Source organism: Panthera tigris, chromosome B3, assembly GCF_018350195.1.
Source record: "Panthera tigris isolate Pti1 chromosome B3, P.tigris_Pti1_mat1.1, whole genome shotgun sequence".
NCBI lineage: Eukaryota > Metazoa > Chordata > Mammalia > Carnivora > Felidae > Panthera > Panthera tigris.
Window position 1 is genome coordinate 140,937,382 of NC_056665.1, and position 26,659 is coordinate 140,964,040.

At 48.3% G+C, this 26,659-nt stretch overlaps 2 protein-coding genes across 5 annotated transcripts in view; one reads left to right on the top strand and one right to left on the bottom strand.

Annotated features, from left to right (window-relative positions):
• Nucleotides 1-22,649, bottom strand: part of SETD3 (SET domain containing 3, actin histidine methyltransferase) — an 80,945-nt gene extending 58,296 nt beyond the window's left edge. The window contains exons 1-5 of one of the 2 annotated variants that reach the window (XR_006219083.1): nucleotides 22,502-22,648; nucleotides 7,428-7,537; nucleotides 5,293-5,385; nucleotides 2,669-2,817; nucleotides 69-141 (exon numbers count right to left, since the gene is read on the bottom strand). Coding sequence is in view for 1 of the 2 variants with exons in the window: in XM_042990504.1 (XP_042846438.1) it covers nucleotides 69-141; nucleotides 2,669-2,817; nucleotides 5,293-5,385; nucleotides 7,428-7,530 (418 nt within the window). In the remaining variant the exon portion in view is untranslated. Of the gene's footprint in view, nucleotides 1-68; nucleotides 142-2,668; nucleotides 2,818-5,292; nucleotides 5,386-7,427; nucleotides 7,538-22,501 lie in introns of both variants that reach the window. The other variant, XM_042990504.1, reaches the window with a different exon arrangement.
• A 180-nt stretch (nucleotides 22,650-22,829) lies between these two features.
• Nucleotides 22,830-26,659, top strand: part of CCNK (cyclin K) — a 29,942-nt gene continuing 26,112 nt past the window's right edge. The window contains exon 1 of one of the 3 annotated variants that reach the window (XM_042990505.1): nucleotides 22,830-23,228. The gene's annotated coding sequence lies outside the window, so the exon portion shown is untranslated. Of the gene's footprint in view, nucleotides 23,229-23,606; nucleotides 23,746-26,659 lie in introns of those variants that run through there. The other 2 variants (XM_042990507.1, XM_042990506.1) reach the window with 2 other exon arrangements.

Here is a 26,659-nt window from a genome sequence, read left to right on the forward strand (position 1 = left end):
CTACAAAATAAAATTTCATATTTTTATCGTTTGTACTTTGCCTTGAACAAGTCAGAAATTATTCTCACCCAATACTGAATTTTTAGCAGATTCAACGGTCATTAGTAATTTTCGTGGAACCCACAAAAATAATTCTTCTGCCTAGGAGGAAAAAAAATAAGAAAATCATAGAATCATCAAAACATGTAACAATCGTCAGCCCAAACTTCATCTATGGTCAGAAACCCAATTACACAGGAAATACTATTGAAGGCTGCATATTAGCACTTCATTTTTAATCATCAAATATGTTTTTAAATGTAAGCATTTATGGTGCGAACAAATAGAAGCAGGGTTTTAAATCCTACTTCCAACAGAAACACTGACTTTACATACTGAGAAAACAAATAAAAAATGGGACTTTCAACTTTATGGGAAACATAGCGATTTGGGGTGGCACACAAAACTCTTAATTCTTTGCTGTACTTTTTTTTTTTTAATTTTTTTTTTTTTAACGTTTATTTATTTTTGAGACAGAGAGAGACAGAGCATGAACAGGGGAGGGGCAGAGAGAGAGGGAGACACAGAATCTGAAACAGGCTCCAGGCTCTGAGTTGTCAGCACAGAGCCCAACACGGGGCTCGAACTCACGGACCGCGAGATCGTGACTTGAGCCGAAGTCAGCCGCTTAACCGACTGAGCCACCCAGGTGCCCCATTTTGCTGTACTTTTAAGTTCTAAAAACAAAACAAACAAAAATTTCTCTCTCCAACAAAAACTTGACTCTGTCAATATGAATTGTTCTTGCCATTGAATTTCTGAGGCCAGAGTAACATTCCTTTCTCTGCATGCTTGTCTTTAAGAAGCACAATGAGGGGCGCCTGGGTGGCTCAGTCAATGAAGCATCTGACTTCAGTTCAGGTCATGATCTCACAGTTTGTTGGGTCAAGCCCTGCGTCGGGCTCTGTGCTGACAGCTCAGAGCCTGGAGCCTGCTTCGGATTCTGTGTCTCCCTCTTTCTCTGCCCCTACCCTGCTCACGCTCCGTCTCTCTCTCTCTCTCAAAAATGAATAAATGTTAAAAAAAAAAAAAAAAAAAAATAATAATAATAATAATAGAAATAAAGCACAATGATAACCAGCAAACACACAAGTCCCTAAGACATGTTTTGGTTTACTGAATTTCTTCTCCAAAGCGTTACCTCATCCTTTGCCAGCACGTGAGGTCTCTTTTTGGTACGTTCTGCATACGTATCCATGTTGCTTAAAACATGCACATAGCAGTGCCCTGACTGCGGTAATGACATGGGCGTATGCTTATGTCCAACCCATCAAAATGTAAGCATTAGATACGTGCAGTTTTTTTAATCAATTAGGCCTCAATAAAACTTAAAAAAATGCACACAGTGAAAACAGACCGCAGCTAAGATACTCGGGGTGGCATCTATACAAATGATGTTTCTCCTCTGATGCAAGAGAAGACTGTGCGACACCCTGGTTACTAGGGGCCTCCGCCCAATGTCAACCATTTAACTATGTTTCCGTGTGTCTCCTTCCTTACTATAGATTATAAGCATCATGAAGGAAGAGACCTTGGGATTTTTTTTTTCCTTTGGAAGGCTGGTAGGATAACGAGCAAGGGAGGATTCACATACTACACGTTTAATAGTGTCAAATAAACCAGTCTACGCTGTATCACTGTATCAATGAAGGCTAACTACAACTTGACCAAAAATGTTGCCTGAGGTTTGAGGGGCCCGAATAAGTAACAGTCACTTCCTCCATGCACGTTCTGAACCCACTGAGAGAGACACAAGACTACAACAGATGGTCACCCAAAATATCACCTACTGAATCCCAGAATTAGACAGACTCCCCCACCTAGTTCCAGGCAGAACTGGAGCCCCACGGGCCTCCCCACGTGCCGCCTGCCCCTGTAAAGCTTACATAGTGGAGAGAGCACAGCGGAAGGGATGCAAGGGTGGGCAAGCGGCTCCCACCAAGAAAGAGGCCACGGCCAGCTCCTTCGCCCCAAGTCATCAGGTTAAGCTATGCCTCCTGAGAGAGGCGAGTGAGGGGCAGAGAGAGGCTGGGAATGTCGGGGTGCAGCTGCTGCCTTCTTCCGGAAGGAAGGACCCAGAGCAGAGGAAAAGCATTTGTCCCTTTGAGCAGACTGTCCTGCCCTTCCTCCTTTCCGTTCAGCTCTGGCCGTGAGGCTTCAGCAGGTGGCACCACCAAGCACTCAGTCACCTTCGCCAGAAAACCAGTAAGCACCCGACACTGCCCGCCCTCCGCCCCACAGCCACTCTATCGCAGGCCCTGTGGGCTCCCCCTCCTAACCAACCTGAGCCCACATCCTTCCGTTCAAGTCTCGAACTCCTTTGAGGCTTGTTCTGTGACCTCCTAACAGAGGCTCTGAAACATGAACTGACTTGCCCCAGGTCACTGGTTAGCAGCGCGGCTCCCAGGGAGGACAGACAGGAAGGGGCTGCCTCGAACACGGGCAAGGCTCTTCCGGGCCCCCGGTCAGCCTGGAGACCCCGCAGCAGGTCACGGAGTGCTGGCGGTAGGCTGCCTGTTCGCCTAAGAGGTCAGGGCAAGCCCAGACACCTGACTGCACGTCTCGTCCCCGCACGGCAGCACAATCCAAGCACACGGAGGGCCCCCCGGAAGAAGGGATCAAAACTCACCTTGATGTCTCTTGTTGCTCTCAAACCAAAGCCCTCTTCTTTGAAGTTGACCATTTCAAAACCCTCGACAGAGGCTCCATTTTCAGAGGCCCACTTCATTAGGTCGGGAAAGTAGTCTTCTCTTTTTCCATCAAAAGTAACAGACAGACCTGTATCAATTCCATGTGTTAGAAAACAAGAGCTACGTTTAGGATCTATGGTTATTCCTTCTGCTCTCGGAAACTAAAAAAACACACACTGGAAATAGTGATAACGCTCCAATCTTGAAATCAAAACTCATCACCAGAGACAGGTGGTCACCACACCTACAGAGGTGACCATTTTGTAATGTATGGAATATCCAATCCCTATGTCACACGCCTGACACTAATACGATATCACGTCAGTTATGCTTTAGTGAAAAACTTTAAAAAGAAAAGCTTAAAAAATAGACAGATTGGCTTAAAATTTTTTAAGTACAGTAAATTGGAAAAGGCGGAATTCATACAATGTTCTCGGATTACAGCATAATCAAATTGGAAATCAACAAAAGGAAAAGATCTCGAAAATCCCCAAATAGTTGGAAGTTAAATGGGACACTTCTAAATAACACACGGGCAAAAGGAGAAATCACAAGGAAAGAAAAACAGAACAAACCTAATCACCGAACAGTCCCAGTACATAACCTGACCAGTGACAAAGAGGCGCGTTACGCCCCTAGACCCCTGGCGGTTACAGGGATGCGCTTGCTGTCACAGGACTGCTGACTGAGGAGCTGCAGGAGGCGAGGCACTGGCAGGGGGCGCAGGGGCTTCACCACCTCAGTCGTAAGAGCAGCCCCCCCACCCCGAGTGCAGCGTGCCAGGTCTCATCCGCAGCTTTGCTTTAGCAAAATTCCCAGGGAGACAGAAATCGGCAGCTGGCACGGGCACAGGAGGCGCGTGTAGGGCTGGGCGCTACAGGCCTGGTCCTCAGGACGCAGGACCAGACGGTCTTGCACAATTCTGTCCAATGATCTGCATGAGGTGGACCGTACGTACCACCACAAATAAAACAAATGTAACACCGTGTTTCTAAAAATTCAAGTGGCCTGATACCATTTATGCAAATTTTGAAAATACCACTTACGACCATGTATTTTTATGGGGTTATGCGTGAAGTGGAAAAATATTCTCAGCGAAGACCAAGTCCAGAGGGCAAGAAGGGAAGGCGACAGAAGCTCTGACCGCAGCATGTTTCTCAAAAACAATGAAAACAAAACACAGGATGGAGGGAGGGACAGGGTCAGACCAGCAGGTGGGAAGGAGGGGGAACCCGGCTTGGGGGACTGATCCAGTCTGGGTGGGAGATTCTTCGGCGTTGTTGTGTTATTTTTTGGCCTTTTCAGCATGCTTGAAATATTCAAAGACCTGAAGAGCCATGCTTTTTTCCAAAGCCGGGAAGAACCACTACTTGATGAATAAAGGGAGAAGAACGGGAGCTTCAAAAACGTCAGGAGCAAGGCGTGGAGTCCAGCCCAGGTGCCTGGAGTCACGTCACCGGGACACGGTCAATGGTCCCCTGGGTCTGTGAAGCAGGACGGCCGGGGGCCGTGCTGCACCACTGTGGACACGCAGGAGACTCGACTGTGTACGGACGCTCTCAGACAGAAGTCCCTCTTCGCTGAGAACTCAGAATGCTCTCACCTTCGTGTCAGTCGTAGTTAGCAGATTCTGCTGACAACAGACACTCAGGACGTACGAAACTTGTTCAGCTATCCACTGGGTGAACCAGGATCAGCACAGTCTACCACTTGGTGCAAATAAACACATTACAAAGGAACCTGTCACCATCTGGGGCCCGAGACCATCTAACCTAAAGCCCGGAGGTTCGCAGAATTACACAGGACAGCAATGAAACTACCACCACGGAGAGCAAATAAAAAAACAAACCCTCTTCTGATTCACTTTCAGGGCAATGTACAAAAACGGGGTCTAAGAAGGTTCTTCTCACCCTTTAAAATGCAGGCTCCTTGTGTTCTTCCCTGCTACCTCCCGTGTGGCCCTGCATACCAATCTTTTATTTTTTGTGCTTTATAGAACTAAGACAATAGGCATATTGAATAGGCTTTTTCAAACTGACACTTGGCCCTGTCACCGGGCTGGCTGAGAATCATTAAGACACCTGCTGAACACACCCTGTAAAAACACTGCTTTGGATATATAACTTCACCTCTTATTTAACCAAGATTTGTTTGAGTTCATTGTTTGACTTCGATTAGTGCGTATTTGTGTGTTGATCACTCATGGCATTGTGTACCGACCTCAAACCCTAAAGGAAACACACTACAGAAAAACGGCTCTAAACAGAGATTTCATATAATACAGACAAACAAAAGTCGTGTCACCTTAGCCCCTGCATATGAGCACTTTTCCCCTACAGCCGAACATTCTCACTCCTTCCAAAGCCGGCAGCCACACCTCAGAAATGGGAGAGGTCCTGGGACAGCTGCCCAGCGCATCTCTCCCTAACTCCGGGCCCCTTCGCGGTGACCTTCCGCAGGCAGGAATGACGCCGGGTCCTCCACTGCCCTCATAAGCTTTCTGACCTGTGCCAAGTCCCTCCACGATTTTATTCAAATACGATTACTGTTCTAGAAAATGTACCTTTTTGTTTTTTCCGTATTTTCTCGACGAGAGACCGGATCTGCACGTACTCCTCCCATTCCTTCCCCGGGCCGGGCGCGGGGCTACTGCACCCTGGAACACAAACGTCACGGCACTCAAACACCGTTTGCTTTCAACTTAGCCGGTCAGGCTTCAGCACAAAGAGGATTTGGGTTTTGTTGCCCCTGCTGCTTTACTTTTAATTTTTTTTTTAAGTTTATTCATTTATTTTGAGAGAGAACTGAGAGAGAGGCAGAGAGGGAGAGCAGGGGAGGGGCAAAGGGGGGGCGGGGAGGGAGAGAGAGAATCCCAAGCAGGCTCCACGCTGCCAGCGCAGAACCCAACGTGGGGCTCAAACCCGTTAACTGTGAGATCGTGACCTGAGCCGAGAAACCAAGAGCTGGACACTTAACTGACACCCACGTGTCCCTACCATTTTTTTACAGTAGGCGTCATGCCCACCATGGGGCTTGAACTCACGTCCTCGAGGTCAAGGGTCGCACACTCCCCCCAACTGAGCCAGTCAGGCACCCCCGTGCTGGCTCACTTTTGAAGGACAAAGACACCACAGCCACGATGATAACCGTGACAGGTGTAAATCAGGCGTACTTTTCAAAGCATATAAACCCTCTGAAACCATCCACATGCTTATCAGCCTGGGGCCCCGAACCTAAGTGTGAACTTGCACTGACGGACGGTCCTCAGAATACAGCTGTGCGTGGGGAAATCTAAAAAGCTGGGCTATGATGCAAAGCATTTCCCTTTCCCTAAAAACTCTTCTAGGGGATTAAAAAAAAAAAGGCAACCTTAAAAGCCAACGTTTCTTTCTAGTTAAGCCCTAGAACAGTGGCTGTCTGAAGGAACCCGTTAAATCGGACATAAGGACAATTACTCAACAAACATTTCGCACCCGTGTGTGAGGCTCTATATTAAGCACGCTCTGGAGGAGTCACAAAAGAGACAGCACAGTCACTGCCGCAAAGGAAGCTGAGACTCTGCTGGAGGGGCCAGAAGCGAAAGGCAGCACTCGGACCGGTGCCGGGCGTTTCTGGAGGCTGTGCTCTGGGCACCCGGCCTGCCGGCGAGCTCCTTCCTCTTCAAACAACTGTAGGAGTTTCAAGGGAGCGCACTCTTCCCACGGCCACCCTCGTCCCCTGAGGAAACAGTGTCTGTGGTAAATAACACCGCCCAGCCCTAACCACGTTGACTCCTAACTCTTACGGCTAACCAATCGCTCTCCCATCGGCAAACGCCGACGGAGGCCCCGGAACACAAGACGGGGCCTGTCCACAAGCTGCCCGCCGTCCGGTGGGGGGACAGAGGAGGCAACGGGTCAGCACATCAGGGCTCTGCGGGGGCCCACGCTGTCCACAGGAGCACCCAGGGTGGGACCTGACCCGGCTCGCTTGGTACCTGCTGCTGGCAAAGGAGAGACAGTTAAGCGTGCGTTTGGGGTTTGGCCTGTCACATAATCTGAACATACAAGGAAAAGGAGGCAAACGTAGGTAGTTAATAGAGGGACCCCAGCCAAGTTTGAAACCTACATAGCACCAATTTAAATTCACAGTGAAAAAAGGAATTTACCAATTTATACTAACTTACTGAACCAAGTACAGGCACTTAATAGATACTTAATGTCCTTGAACCAAGAAATCGGAAAACTATGACCAGATCCCTAAAACTAAAGGGGAGCCATTCTGACGAGGGAGCAGAGTTCCAACGGTTTGCTCTCTGGGAGGCCCGCTGCACTGGCCTCGCGCTGCTGTGGACCCCGAGGCTCACAGGGCTTACGCGGCCTGTCCACGGTGGTCGAGCTGGTCCCTGCCCACCGGGACCCAGGGGAGCCCCCGTTGTGGGCGGCTGCGCTAGAGAAGCTCCACGTACACGGTTTCACCAGGGCCTCATTCCTCCCTACCCGCTGCCAATATCCCAGGTTTATTACAGCAGGGGAGAGTGGGGGTCAGAGCAGTTCCAAAAGTTGCCCAGCTCACGTGGCTAATAAGCCAGGATTTGAACCCCAGCCTGTCCCACTTCCCGCCTCGCCAGCCCAGAGACTGACCCGTGTGGCCTGAGCATGCAGAGCAGAGAAGCCTCGCAGCCCCACGTGAGGGCAGGGAGGCCAGGGGGGAACTTACTCTGTAACAGCTCACTGGTCAGGTTCAAGGTTTCCTTGGGCGACACACTTGCTGTGGCACCAGTGCCCGATTTCTGCGTTTTCACTCGACTCTTCTTACCCATTTTCTGACTAAAGAGAGAGAAAAGGCAAAAAGCATTACGTTTCCAAAGAATCAAATCAAATAATGAAACACTGCACAGCAGCAGCCTAGCCTCAAGATGCTAACATTTTACTTCATGTGCGTCATATCCTCAAGTTTCCTTCCAGAAAAAGAGGTGTGACAAGTATTAGTATTTGGAGGCTCTCAAACAAACAAACAAACGAAAAAATCGCTTTACTTTCTGGAAGAAAAGTTCCTTCCTTTTCACCTACAAAAACCATAGTAGAAGCAAATGTTACTCCGGAACTTTTTCAAGTGACACAGATTTTACCGTGCACGCTCCAATGCTTACCCCCCGACACTACACAGAGAAAGATTTTGTATCCACACGTGTAACACAAACCACCATACGGGCGCAAAAACCTATATTCTCTCCCACTTTGCTTTAGAAGAATCATCGCCCGTTGGCAGCAACTGTATCACGAGGGGTAGATTACGGACAAATGCTGAAGACGTTTGAGAGCTCAAAGACGCTTCGGAGAGGTACTCGAACGCTGCCATTCTGTTTCGCTGGAGAAGTCAAGCCCGGGGTTTCATCCCAGGAAAGTGACGACAGCCCCCCGTTGGAACAGGTCTCCCCGCGCCTCCCCCCACGAGCCTGGTAGCCTCTCACAGGTAGGAGACGTGACAACAGTCCACAGCAGGTGACACAGTGGGACACAAAAGTACCAACAGCATGCTGGGCACAGACTGTGAGAGGATGCTCGTCTGAAAACGCTTTAAATTTTTTTTTAATGTGTATTTTTGAGAGAGAGAGAGAGACAGAGCATGAGTGTGGAAGGAGCAGAGAGAGAGGGAGACACAGAATCTGAAGCAGGTTCCAGGCTCTGAGCTGTCAGCACAAAGCCCGGTGTGGGGCTCGAACCCACAAGCTGTGAGATCATGAAGTCGGACGCTTAACTGACTAAGCCGCCCAGGCGCCCCTGAAAACGCTTTATAACAAGGAGCCTCAAGATGTGCCTTGAAGAAAGTAAGGGATTGGGATGGGTGGGGCAATCCCAGGCAAGGGCAGGAATGAGGGAAGTCCGAGGGGGCCCCGGGGGGGAACATGCCTGGCTGGAGAGGTGGCTCCCTGTGATCTCAGCACCCGCCCCCGCCCCCACCATGAGTCGGCCACCTGAAGGAGGCTACAAGCGCCCTGAGGAGTCTGGCCCCGGCGTTCCTCCTCCAGAGAGCAGCACTTCAGGACAACAGCCCAGCAAGATGGAGAGTGCTCAGCCAAGAAGCCACTGCAGCCATCCGAGCCCTGATCAATGACCGACACTGCAACGCTGCTCCACGGAGCCCTCCCGAGTTACATTTAACCCAAAGGGGAACCAGAAGGCATGCTCTGCCCCATTTATTTTTACAAAAGGAAAGGACTCTTGTAGTGTGGAGATGAGGGATGGGATAAAAGGTCGCAACGTCACACTCTCCCACCGCAGAGATGATCCCTGACCTCATCTGAACGGAAGCCAGGCAAATATGGCCCATGTGCTGAAATAATAGAAAATCGCACACCTTGACTAGGATACGTTTCTTCTCTTATGTATCTAACACGTGGGTATAATGTGTAACTTTATGTATCTAATAAGTCTTCTCAGTGTGCCCTACACAGTGTATGCCATCCTGGAATCAGAAGGAACAGGTAAAAATACCTAAAACTTTTGCAGCAAGGAATTAGTTGCTCTGAGATCAAAAGCAGAACAACAAAACAAAACAAACAAACAAAAAACTGGGGGGGGGGGGGGGAGGACGGAAGGAGGAAGAGCTTAAGCCCCTTTTCCTGAACTTAAGGACTAGCTTCTGAAAGGAGAGAGACGCTCCCCACGTGCACATGTCACTTGCTCACGGCCAAGCCGAAGGCACAGCCTGATTGGAGCACCTCCCATTCTTCTCTGCATCTCGGGCTCTCTGTCCACTGAGGGCATGTCTGGCAGGAACCACTGAACCTGACCACAAATAACTAAAACTACCCAGGAGTCTAGAAAGATTTCTTTTAGGGTGGTGATTTTTTGTATTCTTTTCTTCCTTTTTTTTTTTTTTTAAATTGAAGTGCAGCTGACACACAATATTATATTAATTTCAGGTGTGCAATTTAGCGATTCAACATTCGAATACATTGCAAAGTGATCGCCCTGATTCTAGCTACCACCTGCCACGGCCACGGTGCAAAGTTGTTACAGTATTAACAACTCTATTCCCGGTGCTGTAGTTACATCTCTGTAACTTACTTGTTCTGTAACCAGAAGTCTGTCCCTTTTAATCCCCTTCCTCTATTTTACCCATCCCCCTGCCCCCAAAGGACTTTAATGACACTTCTAAATACAGCTCCGTGGGAAGAGCCATAGGAACCAGCCCCCGTGAGTGGTGGGCTTGTTCGGCCTCTCCCTTCAGTCCTGCTGGCAAGCCTCTCGTGTGTCAGGCTCACAACTTAAGAACATCACTTTGGGGGTGCCAGGGTGGCTCAGTCAGTTAAGCATCTGAGTTCTGCTCAGGTCATGGTCTCACAGATCGTGAGTTCGAGCCCTGCATCAGGCTCTCTGCAGTCAACGCAGAGCCTGCTCCAGATCCTCTGTCCCCCTCTCTCTCTACCCCTCCCCTGCTCGTTCATTTTCTCTCTCTCTCTCTCAAAAACAAATAAACATAAAAAAAATTAAAAACAAAAACAAAAAACCATCACTTTGATGAGGCGCCCCAGGCCCTCCCCTTCTCCTAGCAGACCTGGGGAACATGAGCTGGAGACAGCCATACTCTCATGCACCGGCCCTGACCGTGTGTGGACCCACCACCAAGCAGGCGTCTTCATTCTGCCCGCAGCCCCTTACCTCCCGCAGATCCTCCTGCAGAGACCCCCCAACTGCCATCACTCCCAGCATGGAGATACCTGTCTGACACGCTGATCATTAATTAAAAGAGCAGCACTGACCCTTATGTGCAGTACTTACACTCTGCAGGTGCTGGGCTGAGACACACCTCCTCATTTGATCTCCCTAGACCCCTCTATCATCCTCATCTTTAAAAACATTTTTTTAATGTTTATTCATTTTTGAGAGAGAGAGAGAGAGAGAGATGGCGTGAGCATGGGAGGAACAGAGAGAGACACACAGAATCTGAAGCAGGCTCCAGGCTCCGAGCTGTCAGCACAGAGCCCGACGCGGGGCTCGAACCCACAAACCGTGAGATCATGACCTGAGCCGAAGTCGGACGCTTTACCAACGGAGCCACCCAGCACCCCTCATCCGCATCGTTTAGATGACATTCTCAGAAAGGTGAAGTCCTTCAGCTTTGTCCAAGGTCACACATCGGGTAAGACGTGCAGCCAGAATAGAACTCAGATCTGCCCGGCTCTCGAGCTGGGCCACTGCCCTGCTGCTGTTGAAACGCAGAGCAAAAGCACAGGGCACTGCAGGGGGCAGGAGGGCTAAAAGGTCTTTCCAGACCCGACGCCCAACAACACCCTGCCAAGCGCCCACACCCCTGGATGTGGCCTACTGCCACCTGCTCCCGCCCACCTCCTGAATTCACCTCTCGCTTACATTTTGACACTAGTCTTTTACATGTCTGGGCCCAAGGTCATCCCTAACACGCAAACCCGCCCCGTGCTGCCATCCCTGCCGCAGCACTTCAGGCTCCAGCAACAACAAGGACACCCAGTCCCTCATATGGGTGTCATCACACACCTCTATGCCCTGTCCCGCTATCTCGCCCACCTCACCCCTTGCCGGCAATACTTGAGTCGCCTGTGCAGTAACTCACTTCCTCTAAAAGCCCTGCCCAGGCATCACCTCTAAAGCCTACGTGATCATCTGAGCTGTAACAGCCCCTCCTCTGTACCACTTCTCCCACTACGGGCTCTAACTGCACTGGAAGTCTTGCTCACATGCCAGCTTTCCTCCTGGACAACGGGCTCCTCGAGGCACCATGTCCCATTTCCATTTGTGTCCCCGACACCCAGCCCAGAACCCAGCCCAGAGCAGGCTGTCTGCATACGGTGCTCATGAGCTCCCAGAAAAAAGAATTCTCTCCTTGGGCAGTTCTTAGGTCAAAATCAGTATTGCTGAAGCTCCCACCCAAGTTTCTGTCTCCTCAGAACGTTAAGATGACGTCTAATTTCTCCTGCAGGTGAGAGACCACTAAATATCTGGTCACAGTGATTTGAAAACACAACAGATTCCTTTGGCAATAATACTCTACGGTGGAATACTTAAAACTCAATTGTTCTCGTGATTTCTTTCCCTTACGCCAAAAAACTGCCGGCTTTTAGAAATGAGTCATAGGTGTAGGAATACAACGCAGGTCAAATTTCCAAACACATCCGTCAATTAGCACCAGGGAGAACAGGTACCTGGAACATACTCTGCAGAGGCCAGGGTGGGGGGCGGAGCTATGTTTATAGAAAGAGTCACTGAAGCCTAAACCAGTGAAGACCTTCACCTCCAGTTCCTCCCATCCTCACGGCTTCATCTCCCTGCCTCCAATCTCCTTCCCCAGCACACGTGGACAGCTAGCCTTTACAGATGGAGGCATCAAGTGCCTGATAAGTGCTCGGCCACTGCCGGGAGGTATCGACACAGCCAGCACTCACGGAGCCTCCCTTGTGCGTTCCCAGTCCTAGCTGTCCCCAGCAAGGGACCAGCATTTCGACTCGAGTATCATACCTTGTTTTGTCTGTTCCCGAATTCCCATAACAAATACGTAGACTTCTTTTGCTCGACACAAGGTCTTTACACAGCTCACAGGGTGGTCCCACCTCCCCAGCACAGCCCTTAAGGTCCATCACACCTCATCTCATCTCATCCGGCTGCCTTCCCTCTACCTCTCACCTCTTCACACGGCACACTCCAGGGATATACTTATTCTCCCCGTTTTCTAGAAAGAAGCTATCCTCCACTACCCTTTTCTCACCTCCTGGCAAAATGTTTCACAAACTTCAAGACTCAGCCCAAATACCCCCAAGGTCCTTGAGGAAAGTCTAGGCTCCTCCATTAATTTCACAGACTTGAAGCCATGAATGTCAGCAAGAATGAGTCAAGTTCAAGGTGATGAACAGATGCTAAAGTCCTGGATTACCTTGAGATTCAGTCTTTTGTAACTCTTTTTGGAGTGTTTCCCTCCCACAGAGATAGAGACCCTCATGGAGAGAAAGCTGCTCGCTCAGGAGAGGCAGTAAGAATCTTACATACAGGCATCCATTCACTTTATCTTAATTAAGGTGGGAGGGTTGTCTGTCCTTGTCTCCAGGAACCATACCTACTTAGGGTACAGGGTCATAGATCCAGGCCAGGGTTTAATCTGTCCTCCTGGAAAATAGGTTTGCACTGACCCCCCTCTTGGAAAGCTCCCCGGCTGACCTGGACTTGCTCTGCCTGGGAGCCCCCACTGCTCTGGGGCCCCTGTGCCCTTAATCAGAGGTGGTTATGGCCTTGTTGCCGAGCCTTCAGTTTGCGTGAGGAGCTCAAGATTCTTTTTTTTTTTTTTTTTTTTTATTGAGGGGGGGAGGGAGGATGGAGGAGAGAGGCAGAGAGAGCAGAGGAGACAGAAAGAATCCCAAGCAGGCTCCGCGTTGTCAGCGTGAAGCCCGATTCAGGGCTCAAACTCATGAACCATGAGACCAAGAGTGAAAATCAAGAGTTGAATTCAAGTCAGAGCCTTAACAGACAGAACCACCCAAGTGTCCCAGGAACTCAAGACTGTGAAGGGTGGGTTCTCGGCACCCGGTTCTACGGCCCAGCAGCCAATCGCCTGAACGCGTACGGCCATCGGTGTCTATGGCATTTGTTTACTTCTAGGTCAGATACGGCTTAGGGCCAGTTCTAATCTCTGCAGGAAGTCCCTAACTCACGGTATACCTGGACGGCACAAGTCCCACATTTACTTCTTTTCACCCCAAAGACCATCAGGCTCTCTCCCCGTTTGCCAGCTCCCTGCACACTGCCCTCCCTCAGCCCCTGGCCTGGCGGTCATTCCCTGATCCACACTGTCCTCCGTCACCGAGGCCTACGGGCCTTTCCCCCATGGTGGCCGTGTGTCTGAGTCTTGGCTAAGACCCCACCTCGCCTGTGGTCACCCTCCCTGCACTGCCAGGGCCCAGCTCTGGAGCCTACGTTACCTTCGCACCCGTTTTATGCACTGTCTCGTGGCAGAAATACGACAAACCTTCCATCTCTGAATTACCTGTAGGTGTAGTATCGTGTCGTGGACACAGATGAGGGTCAAGTATCTGTTCAATGAAAGAAAATCTTTGGATATCATTTTGGATGTGTTAGTATTGCCCGTGGGTAAGATTTACTTCCCATCACAGCAGTACGATTTTGCATCAAAGCACCATTTCCGTATATTCCCCCACCAGTGAATAAAACATCAGTCAAAATGCCACATTGACTAAATATTTATCTACTGCTACTAAAGAACTAAGAAGAGGAGCGCCCGGGTGGCTCAGTCGGTTGGGCGTCCGACTCCTGATCTCAGCTCACGTCACGATCTCATGGTTCATGAGTTCAAGTCCAGCATCGGGCGTGAAACCTGCTTGGGATTCTGTCTCTCCTTCTCTCTCTGCCCCTCCCCTGCTCGTGTGCACATGGCACGCATACACGCACGCACTCTCTCTCCCCCTTTCAAAACAAATAACTAAAAAAAAAAAAGAAAGAAAGAAAAAGAACTAAGAAGACTCTTAAAAGTAAATATATAAATTTTTATATATGCATAAAATATATGGAATTCACACGAAGTTAAAAGTTTCTTTCAGGAGTCCATGGTTTATCATTAGAAAAGCTTTAGTGTATTTTTCACAACAGCAACTCCCTGATAAACACAAATGCAAAAGTTTTTAAATGTTTTTGGTCTCTCAGAAAGCAACAAAGCAGCGACGAGTCCACTTCCAATAGAAAAAGAAAAGAGAAAAAAGAAAAGGGGGTTATGGCCCAAGCACAGCTTGAAGCTCTGTGAGCTATTGTGACCAGGGGCGCAAGCGTCCGCATGGGGCTCTGCCCTGGTCAGACACATCCCTGCCACAGCCGGCACAGAGCACGCTGACGACAGCCATGCCATGTCAGGGAGCTTAAACACGGCTGTGACTTGGCCAAGAGCCCACGGCCATCAAACCGTGGACCCACCGCTTCCAACCCGAAATGTGTATTACTCCCAACACTGAGGCAGGCTCTGGACGTAGATGCAGCCAATGAACCACCTGTCCTGCGTCTGCGTGCCCAGGACTACGCCAGCTGCGGGGGAACACAAAATGAAGGCAGGCCAGACGTGCGGGCCTCGAGGACGATGCGGTGCAGAAACAGGACCCAGCGTGCACAAGTCCTCAAAGACCTAGGAGAAGGAGCTAGAGAGGGCCAAGGAGCGAAGTACAATTAAAGGAGGACCACGCTTCAAGATGCAATATGAGAAGATGCCAGAATCCACTCTGAGTGGTTTCCTAAATTCAACCCCTTCTGCCTTTCTTAGCTAACAATGTTGATTTCCTCCACCTCATGGATTGGAAATAAGTACTTACCCTTTCCATTTATGATTCAAGAATGTGTTACACACAATGAGTAATTTTCATTGTGGTTCAGCTGATTGGGGGCTAGAGTCCAAGTTTCAACAAATGAACAAATAGGTAGCCTGAACATCCTTTGTGCCCCTAGCGGATAAAAACCACCTACCAGAAATTCATCAAGTTCCTACGGAGACCAAATATTTATCTCCAATATTTATTTCAAAAATTTATATTAGAAAGATATAAAGAGGTCTAAATTAAGTATGTGTACGCACATTTACACGCATACAGATATTCAAGACAAATTCCAATTATTACCCTGAAGGTACAACACCAATTGAAAGGGTTTTTTTCCCCCAAAGTTTAGACTGAAAACTGGTATAATTTATAAATTCTTATGGAATTACCTGGAGACAAACCAAAGTAAACAGTCCAAAAAGAATTCAAACAATACTTAAGACAAAAGAAACTAAGTGGGAAAGCAATACAGGATTGATAGACAAAGCCATTCTACAAACAATTATACATACGGTCGTTCAAAGGAAGGGGCATCTGTAAGAAGGAACAACGGCAAGCCAGGAGTTTCACTCCTATCTATGCTTCTTCACCATGGAGATATTTTAACCATCTATAGAATCCTCAAAATGCGGCTCTTTAACACACCACAAACTATTTAGTAAAACCACCAACAATCTCTCCACTTAGTAGATAAAACTGACCTTAGTAAAGTATAAACTAAATGGTATATTCAATTATTTTAATTGCTAACTAATATGCATCTGGTATCTGTACTCAACAACCACTCCTGACCAAGCAAGCGATTTTTCTATATATAATCTGTGTGGTGGAATAAAAAGTCAGGTTGGGGCACCTGGGTGGCTCAGTCGGTTGAGCATCCGACTTCAGCTCCGGTCATGATCTCAGAACCCGTGCGTTCGAGCCCCACGTCGGGCTCTGTGCTGACAGCTTGGAGCCTGGAGCCTGCTTCAGATTCTGTGTCTCCTTCTCTCACTCTGTGTGTGTGTGTGTGTGTGTGTGTGTGTGTGTGTGTGTGTGTCCCTCCCCTGCTCACTCTGTCTCTTTCTCTCTCAAAAAAATTTTTAAAAAATAGGAGAAATTAGACAAAGCACATTTAGACAACTTGGCTGATAGGAGGGGGGCAGTGAGGAAGGGTGCTAGGCACTTTATACCCACTATTACAAAGTCTAGCTTGAGTACACAGAACAGAGACAGGATTCAGCTGGGTGGTTTTTGAGGGTTTTTTTTTTTTTTTCCTAATTCTAAGTGGGAAGTATAGATAAATTTGTATCTTTCCTGAGTTGCTTTCAGCTAAATACAAATAGAATAAACGTTTCTGATTACATTTTTTGGCAATCTATCCAGAAAGTTTGAGCTCTAACCCAGCATCTCCTGAACCTACCCAACTTTACAGCTGGATTGACTGCAGCAGAGAATTGTCCAAGGCTTCCTCCTACCTCAGGCACCTAGCTGTAAATGTACTTGAAGGGAGTAAGAGAGCCTGTCTGATCTCTGTGCAGGAAGAAAAGAAGCTCACGAAAATATCTGGCAGGCCATTAGGATCAGATTACTACATTCTGAATTAAATACACAAATTATAGGATGATGGCTTAGGAAAATGAAAGCACTCTCAAATTGGAAAGTATTGAACTGTGCAATGTTTTCTCTCCTCCAGAAACTGATAATGAACACGCGGTCCCTGCACCACATGCTACGGGGTTAACTGAAACTAACACGTATGGGAAACATGCGCTCTCTCCCTACAGTGGCAGGGCCTATTAGCAGGTTCAAGCCATACGAACCCTACCGGTTTAGGTAGATAACTGGCATCCATCATTCCAGTCCCTATCAAAGGAGGTACCAATGTGCCACAACTCCAAAGTACCAAGAGGTCAAGGCAAGCAGGCAGGCAAGAAGGTGAAGCCTTCTTCAAGCCAGTTTCTACTTGCCTTCAAGCCAAGTTTCAAGCCAGCAACTACTTAAGTACCAGGATGAATGCAGCCCTGTAAACTGCATGTAAGTAAAATTTCAACCTCTGTACAGAACAATTTGGGCTGTCATGTAAGTAGATAGGGACAGGTAGATACACACAAATTTGAGATTTAACAAAATACAGATGTTTCTTGCTTTCTACAGTGTTTTTTGCTAATTTCCCACTAACTTACACAGTAATTTTAGAAATGCTTAAACCATTTCTGATTGACTTTTCAATATATAATGGTTTCAGTTTTAAACTGCTGTTGAATTAAACTGTAAATACACTTAAAATGAGGCTCCTATTTAAAGGAAGCTGAAAAAAAAAACCTCTCAGAAAGCAAAGAATCATTTGGTATCATGAATAATCATTTCCTATTATGTCTTTCTAAAATAAAAAAGAAAAACGTTAAGTGAAGAAACAGCTGTAATCCGTCAAGAAATTACCTTCGAGCCACCCACATTCCTCCCCTAAGATTTGAGATTCTAGAACTGTGGAATATGGGGCTTGGAAGAGACTTTTGGGGTTATCTGTGTTAATCCTCAACCCCGCACATGTTTAAAAGAACCCCACCCAGGGTCATGAAGCAATGATAGTCGTCAAAGTGCACAGCTATCCACCGCCATGAATTCAGGTCCGAAAACGCTGGAGAGGGCAGGGTGGAGAATGCTGTGACTAAGAAACGCACTACTTGAGGCTTGCTGCTGCTAAGGGCAGGGACAGAGCGAGGGACAGAGCGGAGGTTCTGCGGGCACTCCTGTGCTTCCCAGGGCTGGAGCTGCTAACTGCCCGCTGCCGCGTGGGCATTTCCAGGTTGTGAGCCACTCGAGCACTACGTTGTTGGAAAGGTCATCATCTCCTCTGACCTGTCCCCCACTTCTGCCTTTCAAAGAGAAACGACTACCCTTCAAATTTTTGAAGACAGCACTCTGTTCCCCCACAAAGTCTTCTCTTCTCCCGGTTTAACATACTCCTTGTCAAAAGTGGACAAAACTCAGTTAGGTATGTCCAATGAAGTTTTTTCTCCAGGCAACAAAACCCTTCTGATGAGCTCTGAGAGGGGCACAGTTCAGTGGGGATTGTCTTCCTGGAACTCGAATCAAGGGGATCTTAGGATTACGCCTGAGACTGCCCGGGCTTTCCTACGAGTCAAGTAAACAAAGGAGTGCATTCATTTGTTCAGTGCACATTTCTCGAGTATCTAATCTGAAAGGCACAGATGAGTGACACACAGTCCCACAGCCTTGAGGACAAAATGACAATCAACTGAAACCTTTGTTACACAAACGGATTTTCAGCAAGACAAGACGTGCTGTATCAAGTGAGTGTCTGAACCGAAATGCAATTTTCATGCTGTCATTGTTTGTTTCCAGGCCACTGTCACCATCACCCCTGCCACACACAATGTCCTACGGCAGGTCCCCAACGTGACTGTCTTCATCATGACTGCATCAATTGGGCACTTACTTTATCAGAAGCTGAGGGAGGCATTTCACACAATAGAAAGAGATAGAATCATACCCACTTTACAGATGAGAAAGTTGAAATTGAGAGAGGTTAAGAAACTCCACACAAGATGAAGACTCAGTTGGTAGCACAGCCTCACCAGCACACCCTGGTGGCAAGCTGTACTGACACTCAATAGTGTTTCACGGATTCAGCTCAAAACCAACCCACTTGCGAAGGCTTGGAAGGCTGGTCATCGCCTCCAAAGTTCAAAATAACAGTATTCCCTTACAGTAGCAAAACGTACCACGTAAACGTTTTACCTCTTCGGCCTTTTTCAGGTAGAGAGCCGTTTTGCTAGCCTTGTCCAAACAAATGGGAGTTGCCTCAGCTTCAATGGGAAGCTTCCAAATAAGCCTCTGCCCAGTCCCGCATATCCCACATTGATCTCTGCAATGCCACACTCATGTCAAGAAACTGCAGAAACCACTTAGAAACATGTAGCAGTGCTAAGCCATTACGATCAACACACGGAAAACTTCGTTAATCATTAGCCAATATGGCAAAAGCAACTTTAATGAGTATTTTTCAACATGAACCCTTCCTTTCTTTTAACTGTGCTCCCTGGAAAATTATTGATAGTGAAGAGTCAGGCCTGTTTACTGAGACTGAAAGCTTTAAATCACTCAGTCATGTGACTGTTTGCACCTTGCTAAATCCTAACGAACTGTGTCCTAAAAACGTGAAGAGTGAAACTCAGGATCGTAGATAGGTGATGAGCCTAAAACACAGCACATTTATTAAGAGTTCTATGTAGACACCCTGATTACATTCTCTGGACAAGGCTTTAGTCCTTCTAGAAAAGAGTGAAGGCATTTCTTCCTGTTCTCTTTTCCCTGCCCGCCCTCCACACATCCCCACCACTGAAGCCAACACAAGCAGCAGGTTATGATCTCACTCGGCTTGGTAATGAGCATCACTCAGATTCTTCTCAAAATCTTAACTTCAGGGTCGGGCTCGTCTTCCACGGTCAGCCAAAAGTGTTTGGGCTTGTCTTGATTACTAATTAACTTCTACTTAGAAAGTACTAGAATAAGAAAGAACTTCAAAGTCTTAACTTTGGTATTTGACTTTCATAATCATTTAGAATCATTTTTCTTCCACTCAAATTTATTTCAGTTGCAAACTGTCAATACTTGGGCTCGTACCTCTTGATTTACACCTGTTCCTTTCTAAAACGTAGAGGAAATAAGAGTCTACACAGCTAATCTCTGGCTTGAGTTATTGGATGAATTTAACAACAAAAGTAGGACTTCTAATCTGGCCAATTCTGCTAACTAAGCTTTCTTTACATAATACTATCATTATGTTAAATAGGACTCAGAACGAACTGATATCCAAGATAAACATGTCTACGACGACCGACGACCGCAGCAAGAGAAAAAGGATGCACAGCAAATCAAAACGTTCGTCAACGATAAGATGGACCCAAATATAACATGAGCAATTTGAGAAAACAACTGGCCACAGGCGACTTGCAAAGTGACCTAAGAATAAAGACATATTCACTGCTCTGTTAAAAAATGTTGAGTGCCACAGTAGTAAGTGACTCCGGTTCCTCTAATGGGGGAACAAGATCATGGCTCCATTCCCAGGACTTAGGTACAAAGAGAGGAGACGCACTGGCCTCCCCACCCCCGACAGAAGCACCATGCACTAGCCAGCAAACCAGCCTCTAAAGGGAAAAAACAAAAAACAAAAAACAAAAACCTGCCAGTGAAAGATAGTCATCAAACTACACACACAAAAAAGATCTACTATTATTAGCTGTGTTTCTAAAAGTTACTTCAGACTTGAGATAAGAAAAAAAAGGAGACTATGTAATTCAAACATTTAAGGAACTGGAAAGCCTCAAAGTGAACCGCCAGCCAGCAAAAAAAAAAAAAAAAAAAAAAGAATCCAGAGTAAGTCTCAGCTAGCAGGTAAGATTTCTGCTCCCAGGCCTGCTCACATTCCACAGGCCACAAACTGTGTACCTGGTTTTATTGAATTCTGTAACTGCCTACTAAATCCTTCCACTACCAGCAGGCCTTGGTTGTACTCAGGTTGACACTTTCCTCCAGCTGTCACCCGTCAGGCTCTTCTAGACGCGAAAGCATCAAGTTTTAAGGAGGCTGTCGTGAGCGCTCCTAACAAAACAGTTTTCCAGTGGTTGAACTTAAGAAGGGAAAAATGTTTCAGCACAACCTTTACATTTTCCTCATTTTCCAGCGGCTCTTCAAGCAAAGATTTAACCATTTAAAATGTGGCCTAAATGCTTGCCATAGGGAAGAGAAGATCAGTGAAGTGTTACTTTCTTACTGACAATCTTACTGCACTCTTACTGACAGAACTGAACAGAAACTTTCATTTCCACTGCGGAAAATGTTTCAATCTTCAAGCCCAACATCAATGCCACTGCCAGGAACAAAAGCACCAAGAGAGGTCAGCAAACTGAGGAAGAGAAGGAAAGCAGCAACCATTTTACCCTCTCAGGATGGAGTAGCATTTCAGACGTCAGCTTACAATTTTGAATAGGCTGAAAGGAGGGCAGGCAGGAAGGGGCAGCAGAAGGCTAAAAACTGAGGTTTGGAATTCCAATAAAGAGGTTGTTCTGTATTTGAGAACTTGGCTTTGCAAACTCCTTTCTGGGGCCAGAGAAAAACACTCCTCCTTAAATTGTTGGAACCTGACCAGAATATCAATCACAGCAGCCCCTGGGACTAATTTGGTAAAAGGCGGGATTGCACACACAGTAGCCTGCATAGGCACCATTTATCATGGTTCAAGCCAGTCTTGCCAAACTTTAACAGTGGAAAGCTGCTTTTATTTCGCTATATTCTTGAGTTAAATGCATTCACTTAAAATGGTAAGAAAAACCTCTCCAAGATTATCACTGACTATTTCCATTTTGAAATACCAGCGGGGTCAACTGAGAAAGAAACACAGGGAAGGCAGAGGTATCGTTTATACATGATAAAATTCGCTTTTCAGTGTCCGGTTCTACGAGTTGGGACAAACGCATATAGCTGGGGAACCAACACCCACAATCACGCTAGGAGCAGGTTCATCGCTCAACAGTGAACTCGGAAGGTCTTGGAAGCAAAAGTCACCTGTCAACAGACTTTAAAAGTACTTTCGCTTTTGAAATGACACGTCCCTCATCTGGAATCGCCAAGCAACACCCTGCAAGCGATCCTACACGTGCGGCTACGCGGCGGGGGCGAGGCCGCGCGGCGAGTGGCGCCCGCTACCCGGCGGCTCCCGTGCCCCGACGACAAGCGGGGCGAAGGCGGAGTCGCGGCGCCCGGCCGGAGCCGAGAGGAGGAAGAGTTTAAGGGCCGGAATGACAAACTCCAAAGCACCGAATTCTTCTCCCTAGTAGGGCGCCGAGCGTGTGGACCACGGCCAGGGCGCGTGGGAAGACAGATGACCTATTTTCAACGCCTGTTTTTATAGCTGGAAAGTGAGAGAGAGAAGCAGGGGCTGGTCCCCGGGCGCACCTGACGTTTGGGGAGCGGAACGCAGAAGCCACACAGCCTTCACCCGGGCGGCGGCGGGGAGGGAAGGAAGGAAGGAAGGAAGGGAGCGCGGGCCGGCCGCACGCACAGCCCAGCCGCCCAGCGCGAGCCGGAGCCGCCCGGGCCCCACCCGGCGGGCGCCCAGCGACCGGCGCTCCCTGCACCTGCCGCCGCCTCCGGGCCGGCCGGACGCCCCCGAGGGGCTGCGGGCCGGGGAGGGGGGGGACAGAGGCCGAACGGCGCCCCCACCCCCGACCCGCCGGGGCCCCGCATCCGGCCTTCCCGCCTGGCCCTAGGGGCGCACACCGCCGCCCGCACCTCGGGCGCCGGCCGACCGGCGGGGCGCGCGCAGAACCTGGGCCGAGGGGCGCCGGCCGGGGCGGGGGACGTCCTCACCGCGCTCGGGGGCGGCGGCGAGAGTCTGCCCGCGAGCCGCGCGCGCCGGGGGACCGCCGCCCGCACTCACCTGCCCGCTTGCCCCTTCGCGCAGCGGCGGCGGCGCCACACTCGGGCCCGGACCCACCGTCCGCCTCAACCAAGCCCCAGGCGGCGGCGGCGGCGGCGGCCGGACGGGAGGGGCGGGACGGCGGCCTGAGACGGCCCCGCCGCCGCGGCCCAACCCGGCTCCGCCCGCCCCCGGGCCCCGCCCCCGGGCCACCGCCACGGCCGCCCATTGGCCCGCGGCTCCGACGCACGCGGGGCGCCCGTCAGCCAATCAGAAGAAAGTAGAGCTCTCCCAAGAAGAAAGTGTCGCCAGTCTCTTCCCGGCCCCTCCCCACGGGTCAGCCGTCGCTGCGGGCAGGAGGAGGAGCCAGCCCGGGGGCGTTCTATTTCGGCAGTCCCGCCCCCCCCGGGGCGAGAGGGAATTCGGGAGCAACCGAACATGCTAACGGAACTTGGACGCGGGAGGCGGGGCCCGAGGCGCCCGTTCTCCAATCAGCGCCTGGCGTGGGCGCAGCCCAGCCAATTGTGGCGCCGAAGCTGGCGGGGCCGAGGCCGTTCTGGCCCGCAGGCCCAATGGCTGGAGAGGAGGCCGTGCAGTACGGTTAGGGGTGGCTGGGCGGGGCCGCGCCCGGTCGCTGGTTTTTCGTCGCGGACGCAGCGAGATGACGTCGCTTCCCCGACATTCCACGTCCAAGATGGCCGCGGTTGGCGAGGAGAGACGTCGCTAAGGGGCTTGCCTGAGGCGAGGGGTGAGTGACCGACGGACCGCCGCTCACCTCCACTTCCTTGGAGGTCGGAGTAGGGTATGGCCGTTTATCTCCGGCCATTGGCGGAGTCTCTTTTTCGGGATTCCGCCTCGCTCCGCTATCCCTGGTGCAAATCGAAGTTAGCGGGCGACGGCGGGGCTGCGGGTTGGGCTTCGAGAGGGTGTATGAGACACAGGAGCGGGGCAGGGAGGCCGACGCGGACCCTAAAACAGACAGCAGCCCTCGAAGTGAGGGGCGGCTAGGATTCGGGGACTTTCTAGCAGATGGGGAGAAGGGGCGGGGGGGGGGGGCGCGAGCTCTTAAACGCGCGCGCAGCCTCTGAGCCGCACAATCGCAGTGTACCTATATCTTCCCAGTTTATTTCGCAGTGTGCTGGTCCCTGTCGAGGTTAGGCCTGAGACTTACTCGACTCTACGTCTGAGGTACTCCGACTTTGGAGTCTGAAGAACCATGTAACAGGGTGGGACTAGAAATAAGGAAAAGGAACTTCCGCGATTAGGTTCGTTCTTGCCGAGACGTGGTTTTTACCGATCCTCTTCTGGACTGTTTGGTTTGTTATTAAAGCAGTTGTTCTTAAGAAAATTGAGGCGTAAGTCTGAGGTGGTCTGAAAGTACTTGGACTGTTACCAGCCCCGAGCACGGTTGGTAACGCTCCCTAAACTTGGACTGCCAGTTAAACCGACCTTTCGCGAAATCATCTGACGTCAGGCGCGACTTTTGAGAGCAGTTACTTGAGGGTGATCGCTTGTGGTTTTAAAGTAAACTTGATAGTGATTATGTATCTCGTTCTAAATCGATCTTTAGATGTATCTAGTATGGTGCCTTTCATTTGTAGGCGCTCATTAAGGGTTTGTTTGAATGATGTTGCTAGAATGAAAACTCCATGAGGGGCTTTGTATCCTCAGCACCTAGAACACTGGGTGACGTATTGTAAGCTTTCCAGCTTGTTGAATGAAGAATGGATGGGTAATGGTGATATTGGTAGACATTTTGGTTAAGATCGTTAGCGGCTTTAGGTTGCTTGCTTGTTAAATAATCTTGACGGTAAATGTAAGAGTTATCCCGGATTATTTTATTTTACTCACAGTAACCACTCTTAGTGTCTAATTTTCAGGGGTTTTTTTTTTCCCTTTTGTCTCATTATATTGTAATGCATCATTCAACCCTATTTGTTGATTCTTGCATAAAACATAATGGGTGTTTCGTTTTGAAAATGTAGTTTGCACCAAGCAATAAGGAAACATTCTAATTACTAAGGAGGTCCTTACATTTTCAATGCCACTTCTGAAACTGAATGTCGTAAAGAAAAAATGGTTTTAGCCTACCTTACCTTGGGAGATAATGAACTACCTTACCTCGGGAGATAATGTTTGAAAGCAGTGAGTTCGCTGAAGAAGAAAAATGGTTTGTTTGCTGTCTCTAAGAATTGGGTAAGGACCAACAAAATGAAAAGGAAGTTCAAGGTAATGGAGGAGATTATAAAGAACTTCAAATTGGATTAAATCCCATTTCATGTTTTTAGGGTCAGATAAATGATATACTTGCAGGTAAAATTGTAAAATCACTGCTCATAGCTTTTGAGGAATCTGAAAACAACAGTTAATGGTGGAAGAGTGGAATCTGGTAAATAGCTCAGATTTTGCGGAGAGCAGTTAGGTTGATGGCTCTTGGATGCTAGAACTTGTTACTCTATTTTAGAGCCTTGGTTTTTTGTTTTTTTTTTTAATTTTTAAATGTTTTTATTCATTTTTGAGAGACAGATACAGAGTGCAAACAGGGGAGGGGCAGAGAGAGAGGGAGACACAGAATCCGAAGCAGCTCCAGACTGTGAGCTGTCAGCACAGAGCCCAATGTGGGGCTCGAACCCACAAACCATGAGATCGTGATCTGAGCTGAAGTCGGACACTTAACCAGCTGAGCCACTCTGGTGCCCTGTGTTTTAGGGCCTTGTTGGGAGAGCAGGAAGAGTTTGTGAGTACTTGGGAAAGGAGAGCTCATTCCCTCAAACTTGCAGTTTCAACTAAAAAAAAGCCAGCCAGATGACATACGTCTAATTACTTGTCCCTCGAAGTTTGCTACCTTGGTGGTGAATGAGGGATTGCTAGGCATGGGTCCATTTAGGTTTCCTGAGGACACTGAATGTATCTCTCTTCCTGTCCTAGTAGACACAAGAGACACATGTACACTGGCTAAGGTCTGCTTGGGTGGATTTATGTCCATTGAAATTACCAAACCCCAAATGATTAATGGGTTGATGTCAGCCCGAAGACAGGTGTTTAGAGATGAGCTATAGGGCTCTGGTCTTGCCCCTATTCTGGTTGGCACCTTTTTTTTTTATTGCCAACTTTAAATATATGAGGCATACTCCTCACATTAATAAATGTACTCAAAACCTGTAGCTATAAACAATTCTTAAAGGTTGAAACAATAGGTCAAAATTAACAAGATGTAAATTTGCCAGGTCAAATCTACAAAAGCTCATTATGCATATTTGAGACGAGGAAGACCAGATTTGGGGGAAAAAAGCGGGGGGGCGTGGATTGTAGGACGTAATGTTCCATTTGTGGAAGCAAAGTGTAGACTCTTCCCCAGATTGAGGGAAAGCGATATTTTCATCTAACGACAAATTGTGGCCCTGCCATTTACGACCTTTGTGAATTAGGCAAGCTGTTTCATGTCTCTTTGGTTCTGGTTTCTCCACAATAAATTGTGAGAATAAGAAAATATAGCTTGCAGGCATGCTGTGTCTCAGTGGACACACAATGGACATGTTGCTGAGTATTAGTAATCTCCCTTCCCCCACTTACTATGAAGATCGTGTAAACAGTGTTTTCCATTTTGGTTGCTAATGTTTAGGGGTTATCTTGAAACACTAAAAACCATGTTGAGAAAATAGAGATGTTTGTTTACCCTGGAGAAGAGAAGGGAATGGGACAATTGTCTTCACATTTGAGAGGCAATCAGTAGATAAGGGAAAGGTAAGGATTCAGAGAGTTGTTGAAAGGCGGAAAAGTCAATGTAAGACTAACACAAAAATAAAGGTGAACACTAGTTAGTGATACCCAGCAATGCCATAGGCTGCTTTGTAAACCATTAATGTTCATTAATGAAAGTGGTCAAATGAAGGTTAGTGAGTGACTATTACTTATTTAGAGGGAGTTTCTGTACTAGGTGAGAAAATTGAGTAATGACCTTCACTGTTGCTTCCAACATGTAGGTGTCCAAATTCTGAACTTGAAAATGCATTTCTTCTTTCATCATTTAAAATGCTATATCTAAAGCACATTCCTGGAAGATGTTGCTGAAAAGCTTTGACATGCCGCTTGTTTATTGAGAGATTTTTACTTGTGGTGCTCGTAACCCTGAGCCATTTTCACAGTAATCATGAGCTGCTAATGAGAAAACCTGTAACT